The 9,498-nt window shown below is 41.0% G+C and overlaps 1 protein-coding gene across 1 annotated transcript in view; it reads left to right on the top strand.

The window, feature by feature from the left end:
- Positions 1 to 7,625, top strand: part of LOC117434689 (single Ig IL-1-related receptor-like) — a 10,024-nt gene extending 2,399 nt beyond the window's left edge. Inside the window, exons 2-10 of the mRNA XM_034057298.3 lie at positions 2,109 to 2,417; positions 2,633 to 2,840; positions 3,460 to 3,590; positions 3,742 to 3,882; positions 4,279 to 4,422; positions 5,051 to 5,153; positions 5,553 to 5,703; positions 5,954 to 6,128; positions 6,682 to 7,625. Of these exons, the coding sequence (XP_033913189.1) occupies positions 2,109 to 2,417; positions 2,633 to 2,840; positions 3,460 to 3,590; positions 3,742 to 3,882; positions 4,279 to 4,422; positions 5,051 to 5,153; positions 5,553 to 5,703; positions 5,954 to 6,128; positions 6,682 to 6,866 (1,547 nt within the window). The 3' untranslated portion in view covers positions 6,867 to 7,625. The remainder of the gene's footprint in view (positions 1 to 2,108; positions 2,418 to 2,632; positions 2,841 to 3,459; positions 3,591 to 3,741; positions 3,883 to 4,278; positions 4,423 to 5,050; positions 5,154 to 5,552; positions 5,704 to 5,953; positions 6,129 to 6,681) is intronic.
- Positions 7,626 to 9,498: the final 1,873 nt, after the last annotated feature.

The following is a 9,498-nucleotide window of genomic DNA, read 5'->3' as shown; positions in this document are numbered from 1 at the left end:
GAGCCGTGTAAAAAAAAAATAACACTGTAATGTTGGAATGTATTTTCTTTTGTTTTGGCCAGGTTGCAGAGTTTGCCTGGTTTAGATTATTTTATTAATGTTATTAGTTGTTAGAATGAATACAGCAAAAATGATTAGCTGGTACTCTGTTTTGTACTGTGCTAATACTCCATGAACCCTGTCTGCTCCTCTGAAGAGAACACATAAATTTTACCGGCTTACAATAATAATACTATATTCTCAATAAGAGAATTCTTGTATTTGGATAAATCATTATTTGTAACAATGTACACCCACTAACTTTCCCAGGGCATTTGTTAAGTGTGTTAGAACTGTATTGTCAAAAATCACATTGACTAACTACAGAGGGTCGCTAAGGCTTATTACATCGGTAGCACTTTATAATAAGGTCCAATGATAAACCCTTTATAGATGATGAATACTTAGTATATAAACTATGAACAAACAGGTTATCCATATTTATAAAGCACCTTAGTGCCATTATTAATGCTTTATAACGTCCACTAATACACATTTTATTAACCTTTTATTAGTGATTAATAGATGCTACATAAATATAAAAGAGCAAGCTATAGATATCTATAAAGCCATTTATAAATGAGGTTATTCTGGACAAATCAGCATAATGCTTTACAAGGTCTACTAAGAAACACTATTAATCCTCATTTATAAATGGCTTTATAGATATCTATAGCTTGTGCTCTCATATTTATGTAGCAGAGCTATCTCATTTGCTGGGAAAACAGACACAGTTGGCTTTCATTGGAGGGCAGTGATTGAAGCGGACTCGAGTGAGACAAGATTGCATTGCAGCAGCAGTGGGCGTGGGACACTTTTATATACAAGGGGGTTGATCAGCCACAAGCCAAAGATCAAGAAATTAATTATTCTTTATACGCCTCCTTCCTGTGACCTTTCCCTCTGCATAATGGCAGCATTCTTTGAGAAAATTGGTTTGGCGTTGTGTTTCCGAACCAATTTAAAACAACAATTTAAAACCTTCAAGGATCAAGGGATGCATGTAGAGATTTCTTTGTGCACAGTATTGCTATTTTAAAATAGAGATTTCCTTTGCGTTGCATTTCTGTCTTAGCTGACTGTTGTTACAAGTATAAACTCTTCTATGATAGAAGTTGTTGTTTTTCTTTTTGTGGATGATAAAGATCTTGTGGGATTTCCCCAAGGATTGTCAGTTTTGTTTATAATAAGTAGGCATGCTTGACCAGCTGCTAAGTTTGCTGAATATTTGGATAAGTCCTTTTTAAAATCTGGTGGCAGCAGGTGTATGTTTTATTTCTTAGCAGACAACTTACAATTGTTACAAGATATCACATTATTTTGACATACAATTACCCATTTATACAGGTGGGTTTTTATTGGAGCAATTTAGGTAAAGTACCTTGCTCAAGGGTACAGCAGCAGTGTCCCCCCCAGGGATTGAACCCACGACCTTCCAGTCAGGAGTCCAGAGCCCTAACCACTAAGAAACTCCTTTATTGCGTGTGCATGAGAACAGGACAAATGGTTTGGTAAATAGGACTTTAAAGTCCCTTCAGTACTTTAAGAACTCTAAATGATAAGGCGAGACCTTGAGGTTAAAGCCCTTTATATCTGTGTTCTCCTTTTACAGGGATGCTCACAGAACTCAAATTTGGATTAGGTGTTACATACTGTACACTACACGGTACAGCACAGAAAAGCAAAGACATAGCAGCCATTAATCACTAATATAAAATTATCATTTTTAAACATTATCTGAGGGGTCAATCAATCACTCAATCAATCTTTATTTTATATAGCGCCTTTCATAGTGGACCACCATCACAAAGCACTTTACAAGATGCAGTAACAACAACAAAATCCATAATACTTTAAATACAGAGAAATGCATAATACATGCTATACAGTTATAAAAAAAAGACCAACACACACCAAAGCTGGGAGAGAGTTCCAAAGAGCCGGAACCATGAAGCTAAACGAGCGTTCTCTGAGTGTGGTGCACTTCTGCTTGGGCATAACATCAATAGAATCCATCCTTAATCAATCCTTGGAGTTTGTTTGATTTACGTATTTGTAACTTTTTGCAGCTGCATCTTGCGTGGACCCGGACCGCTTCTTTGACAACATCTCCTGGGTGGAGCAGCAGCCTGCCCCTCGCCAGCTCTTCTGCCCTCTGGATGAGGCCAGCCGGCTTCTCCTGCAGGCCCCCAGCTCCCAGCTGCAGTGGAGGAAGAACTGCCAAGCGCTAACCTCTAACAAGAGCACTCTGTGGAGCAACGGCACGGCATTCCTGACGTTCCAGACCCTGGAGGCAGGCGACGCTGGAAACTACACCTGCACTCTGTACCTGAGCGGGGAGCAGAATGCCTCTTTCACTGTGAGGATCAGCATGGCAGGTAAGAGCTCGGATTGCACAGGGCTCTGTGTGTGTGTGTGTGTGTGTGTGTGTGTGTGTGTGTGTGTGTACGTTTGCATGCATGTTTAGCTTAACCCTTGAATCAGTGCTGATATGTATGAGAATTCTGTAATGTTTGCAGTCCCTGAGATTCCGTATAGGGGTTCAGTGAAACTCCAGTTTACATCATTAGTGTTCCCCGTGTCTCCCACACAGACAGCCCTTGCAGCCGGGCCCCTGAGTTCCTGTCTCCTGCAGGAGAACAGGTTCTGGAGCCCCAGCTCGGAGATCAGCTCCTCCTGAACTGTACGGTTCGGGTCTCCTATGACCAGAGGTACAACGCCTGTGACTCCATCATCCAGTGGCTAAAGGATGGCCAGCATTTCCCCAGAGACAGCCAGGACACAAGCAGCGGACTGGACTGGTACGTTTGTGGGGGGCAACTAGTATTCTTTCCCTTATAAAACCTAATATCAACATAGCAAAGTGTAATAAAGAGAAGTGAAAGCATGGTAAAGCCAACAGAGGTATAGTCAAGCACATTAATAAACATGGTAACCACGATAACCATGGTGAATGCATAGTATAACCTAGACAATAGGATTTATGTAATGGTTGACAGCTATAGGAGTCAACAAAGAGAAAAAAATGCTCAAACTAAACCACAAACCAGTTATTCGAGGCACTGGGTTATTTCCCAGCCACAGACTGGTTTACAGATGAGCTCTGTGTGTAAGTAATTAAAGGCAGGTCCTATTAGGTTTCAGGTAAGCATTGAGAGACCAGCTGCACAGCAGTGTGGTTGCCTCGGAAACCAGCTGTTGCTGATAGAGTATGGTTAACTCCTGACTGCTCCAGTGCTGCAGATGGTGATTGATACAGTGAGTGGTAAACGGCTGCAGTTAAGGGCAGGGGAGGGCAGGGGAGGGGTGAGGGGGTATAAACTCATTAGTGCCACAAACAGGTGCAGGGATGGAATAGGATTGACTGCGAGGGCAGGGCCAGGCTTCAGTACCACCCACATGGTTTGGTTTGATTGTCAGGTTCAACAACGACGCCTCCGAGAAGTTTCTGAGCAGCCTGCTTCAGGTGAACGTCACAGAGTACAGCGACTACGGGCAGTACTCCTGCCTGGTGAGAAACGCTACAGCTGGCTTCACTCTGCACAGACCAGGTAGGGGGAGAGAGGCTCCGGGCTGGATTTCTGTGTCCAGGAGCTTGTTTCACTATCTCTTTTGTACCATGCATCATTAGTTTTTGGAGAAATTGATCCCCTCGCTGCACCTGTTTCATTCCCACCTCTGCCCCTATGTCTGCCCCTGCAGGGACCGCAAGCCACATTGCTGGAGTGATAGCTGCCTTCATTGTGGTGCTGATCCTAGTGCTGGCAGTGCTGCTGTGGGTGAAATGCAGGCTGGATGTGAAGCTCTGGTACAGAAACACATATGGAGACTATGAAATGTATGGTAAGAAGTACACAGTTTTCTGAAAGAAAAAACAAAATGCAATTGTTTTATTAGTAAGAAGGTTTTTTTTTTATTGTCGCTGCTGTTTTTTCTACCATTCTCAGTTCGTTAAAGAGAATATGAAATCTGAATGTTTACCCTTAGTTTCCTCTTTTACTCTGAATCATTTACATACATACATGCATGCATGCATACATACATACATACATATATGCATGCATGCATGCATGCATACATACATACATACAGTACAAACAAGTTCTCTTGAAATATTCTGGATATAAAGCAAGACCTAAATCCTCCAAAATGCAGGAGACTCACCGTATGACAATGCAGATGCTGCCTTTTATTTTATAATGTCACAATTCTTGCTATTTTCATCCCCTTTTTCTTTAGATGGGAAGACCTATGATGCCTATGTCTCCTACACGAACACAGCTCACGACAGGAAGTTTGTGAACTTCATCCTAAAGCCTCACCTGGAGAACAGGTACAGCTACAAGCTGCACCTGAACGATACAGACATTCTGCCTGCCTCAGGTAACTGCTGTCACTCGGGGGTCATCCAGACAGGAGGTGCACAAACCAGGGATGGAAATAGGACCCCTGTTGCATAGCAATTTTACCTATACGTAACAAGCTCAGGTGTGTCTTATTAAATTCATATTAAAATGGATCAAACTGCTATGTAATGGGAGCCTTATTTCCATCCCTGCAAATATTTACAGACATTTGTGGATAGACTTTATGGACGGCCCCTTACAGAAAGAGGGAACCCCACTAAGCAAATTGTTACTGAACTGCCTAATTCATAACAGGAAGATCAAAAAGGTGGATTGTGCCCCTGGAGGGACCGATTACCCTTACAACACCTGACCACAATATATTTGCACAGTCTTTAGTTAACCATGCTAGTGGAATGGTATTAACCAGTTCTGCGGTGATTAAGGCCATCTTATTTATAGAAGCTTTATCTAAAAAATCTAATCAATATGCTATGATATTAATTTAATATATGTAGTCCCAAAGACAGAACCTTTTGGAGACAAAACAACCCCAACAAATGGATTGAATTATGGAATGTGGGAGTGGCTGCTGATTCCAGAGGCTCAGGGCTTTGTGTTGTGAGCGCTCAGCTGACACGCTGTCTCTTCCTGTCCCGTCACAGAACCCTCTGCCGAGCTTCTGATGAACGTGAGCCGCTGTCGGCGCCTGATTGTGGTTCTCTCCAAGTCTTACCTGGAGCAGGACTGGTGCGCAAACAACTTCAGGTAAGAGAGGGAAACCGAAGAGAAAGTAATCAGTACTGCCATCGCAAGCAGCAAGCCAAGGTCTACTGCTGCATGCCATGGGGCAGAGCATTGCAAAGTGTATAAAGCATAGCAAAAGCATGTGCCAGCCATGCCTTAAATGACTTAACTGGACTAATTCAACCGCTTACCAGCCAGCCAGCGTTAATTAATTAACAACATCCTGTGTGGAATGGCCCTCAAGATATTTAGGGATGCTGTCCAGTTTTTCAGCAGGGAAGCCAGTGAAGAATATACAGGGGGTTTAACCTTGGGCTGGTGTTTAACCTAGTGATCGCCCTTACATCTCTACTAATACTTACCCTTTCAGTGGGGAAAACTGGATCATTTCATGAAACGTTTTTCTTCCCTCAATCCTAGGGAAGGCTTTTGGCGTCTCATGGAGCTGAGTCACAAGCCCATTTTCATCATGTATGAGAATCAGTACAGAGAGATGGGTCACCCTGCCACACTGCTGCTGAAGGAGCACAAGAGGGACATCACTCTGCTTCTGTGGAACTCCAAGTCCATGGTAGGAAGAGCCAGGGGCTTCGTCAGCATTTGTAGATTATTTAAAGAAGTAGTTTATTGCATCAAGAGAACTACAGACTGAATGAGACAGTTGTGAGGGAGATGTGAGTCATGTAACTTTGCCTATTTAATGCGAGTTCCAACTCGACTACACCAATGCTGCCTATAGAAAATAGTAACAAAACGGCGTTCCAGCTTGACAACACTACTGCCGCTGTCTAGCATGTGTTCCCAAACCCTGCCTCCTGCAGACCCCCTCCTCGGAGTTCTGGAAGGAGCTGGTCCTGGTGATGCCCCGCAGTGTGACCTACAGCAGCACCATGGCCGACCCCCAGACCCTGCTGCAGGATGACAAGGACCCCATGCTGACCCTGGACCCCGATTACCTGGACTGCAGGGCGGACCCCGACCCAGAGGGAGACCTGGGTGAGTGAGAGCACCAGCGATCCGGGAGTGCAGCCCTGAGACACGGATCCCCTAATCAAGCGTAGGAAAGCACAGCAGAAACATAGCGTAAAAGCAATGGACACGCCCAGCCTCCACCCTGTTACACACGGGTACAGTAAATCACAGATATGAATGGTAAAGTGTTCCGAAAATCGTAGGAAATGCACAGTGTAAGAATGGGAAACTCGATCATATACTAAACATTTATACAAGCTTCTGAAAGCCCTTTTCACAAACATTCAGTTAAACATTGCCTACATACCAGTGCAATGGGTCATTCATTAACGGCAGGTTAACCAGCGCTCTGTATTCCATACTCATGGCCTGTGCTTACAGTGCCTGGTGTACTTTGTTAGGCCTCTGTTTATGTACAACACAGGCGTGTCTTTCTCAGTGTTAACAATAATAATACCAGCAGTATTGATAACAGACTTGATGCGCTGGATGTGAGTGATTTCTACATCAACCTGTTTGAGGACAATGCTTTTAAGGATGCTGTAATAACTGTGATTGTTTTTGTCTTTGTCTCCAGGCATTCGAGTGCCTATTTATAAAGGCCCTCCGCCTAGAGTATCTGCCCTCCCCTGTGCCGACCTCCCCTCTGCCACCCCGATGGCTGAGCTGAGACCCAGTGAAATCGACATCTCCGACTTGGGCTCCCGCAGCTACGCGGCGCGCACAGACTTCTACTGCCTGGTGACCGACGAGGACGTCTAACGCGTGCTTCCGAGAGAGAGAAGGCTTTACTGAACCCTCACGCTGGCGTGTCAGGGGTCTACGCCTGCCCTTCTCTTTCATAGCAGCCCAGAGACTCCTGTGTTTATTCCAATGTCCGAATTTACAGCCAGATTTGTTCCTGGAAAGGAAGGATTGATGCGCTAGGCACTAAAACTTTTTCCCCACACCCCACAAGTATCTAATGCAGCATTCCTGCTTTTCTATGAAACAAGCGATGGCAATAATAATACAGCAAGCAGGGCACAAATCTGCAGAGGATTGAGCGAAGTTTGTAATCGTGAATGTATGAAAAACTTTTAAATATTTAAGAGGACTTAAGGGATTATTTTTAAATACTACTACTACAACAAATGAATAATAATAATAATAATAATAATAATAATAATAATAATAATAATAATAATAATAATAATAATAATAATAATAATAATAATAATTAATAATAATAATAATCTCTTGCAATATGTTGATGAAATTCAAACATGATCTTTATTTTAAACCAGTTAATTGCATCCTAAAATCAGTACACTTATTAATAGACCTATCACGGTATAAACATTACACTGTGACAGAATGCATCTGATTTCTTTTTTTATTTCCATTAGATTTTATGTTCGTTTTTCTTAAAACTTCCTGAAAAGTGCCTACACTTATAAAAACAAAAAAATGTATACCATGTACACAACAACAACAAAAATAAAAGTATAGTTTATAAAATAAAATCCTCTTTATAATTAAGAGTGTGCAAGTTGCCATCCTTTAGTTTAAACACCAGAGTTTGGTTTTGTTCATTAGAGTGGTATATGGGGAGGGGGTGGTGAATGTGGTCAAATGGTTAAAGTCATGTGATCCCTATGCAATGTATTAGGCATTTATATCACCTTATCTTTGTCTCGGCTGTAAAAGACACAGACACCACATTAGAGTTGTTCCTATTGTCCTTAATATATATATCAACCGGTTCTCATACTCCTGGTGAGTCCTGGGGATTTCTGGGGGAAATCGCAGAAAAATCAATAGATCAGGTGTGCAGCACGAACTAGTGTTTCAAAACTAAAGTCAGCTACCGCTGTCATAGGAAAACGTGAAACCCAGCTTATATCATGACCCACATTATATCACGAATTATACCTGCATTATAAAGCAGGTATATATATATATAAAGAAACGTATCACTTATATGTGAGCATCAAAAGAAACTTATCACTTATATTTGTCATGGTCAAGGATGAATGATCGTGTGATTAAAAAGAAAGCAAAAACATTTCGTCAATGTCCATCATTTATATACCTTATTTTTTTTGAAAATAAATGTGTTATAATAGTTTTAAGTTTCTTTTGATGCGCTCTCTCTCTCTCTCTGTATATATATATATATATATATATGTATATGTATATATATGTATATATATATATATGTATATATATATGTATATGTATGTATATATATCAGCACAACTGCCTGTCACAGGAATAGATTATTGCACAACTAGTAATGGTTCTAATCAGCCAGCAGATGGCGATGTGAGAATACACTCAGGGATCAATGGTGCTCTGTGTTCCAGAAAATTAAAATATAACATCAAACAGCAGGATCTGAACCGCCACCTTTGAATCTATTTGCTGTATTAATATTACCACGGGCACCGCTCTGATCGTATTTAGTTAATCGCTTGCCTTTTGTTTGCTTGTTTTATGTCTGTAAATATCCTGTCGATAATCTGCATCCTGGTACTGTTGCTGTAGGCCCCACTTAACCAATAGCAGTGAGTTTGAAGTGCAACACAAGCAGCAGCATCCTCTCATTGGAGCTGGTTTCTTTGAATTATATCTGCATATCCCAATCCATAGTATTGCTGTCGCTAATAAAATCAGTTAGGGTCTTTTTACATACTTTACACGGACACTTTTTCAGCAAAAAATAATTCCCGTGGCTGCGGCTATTGAATCCGCAGGTGCCATTAGTGTACTGTCAGTTTCTGTCCCAGGAGGAGTGGTCATTCAAGTCAGGGTCACTGCGGTGCATCAGAGCTGAAGGATTTTTAATGAGATGCTTTTGTTAGTAAATAGTTTGGTGTTGGCTGGCAGTATTCTTGCCTAGGGGCTAAAAGTTTGTGCTCACGGCAGATCTGCGATGTGTGGGGACGCTGCTACAACAGAGGCCCACGCTACAAAATAAAGATTGGACAATAACATTTTTTTATTTTTTTTTAAATGGTAGCAACGCTTTACATTAAATTTCTCTAATTACTGTGTATATACATAGTAGTTCCTTAGTAAATATGTGTGTACTTACACATAATTGCAATGCTATTTTGTATAGTTACAATGTACTGTGTACATGTTTTTGCATGGTATAACCCTAACCCTACTGAGTGCACTTGACTCATTTATTGTTACTTTATATATATATATATATATATATATATATATATATATATATATATATTATATATATATATATATATATATATATATATATATATATATATATATATATATATATATAAACAAACACATCATCCATAACTTCAAACATCCAACCATAAAATCTTTAGCAATAAAAAATATATATTTTGACATAACTGCCTAACATCTAATCTTAGCTCCA

Source organism: Acipenser ruthenus, chromosome 28, assembly GCF_902713425.1.
Source record: "Acipenser ruthenus chromosome 28, fAciRut3.2 maternal haplotype, whole genome shotgun sequence".
In the NCBI taxonomy this organism is placed as follows: Eukaryota; Metazoa; Chordata; class Actinopteri; order Acipenseriformes; family Acipenseridae; genus Acipenser; species Acipenser ruthenus.
Note: the sequence above shows the minus strand (reverse complement) of the source record. Positions and strands in the feature narration are given on the sequence as shown.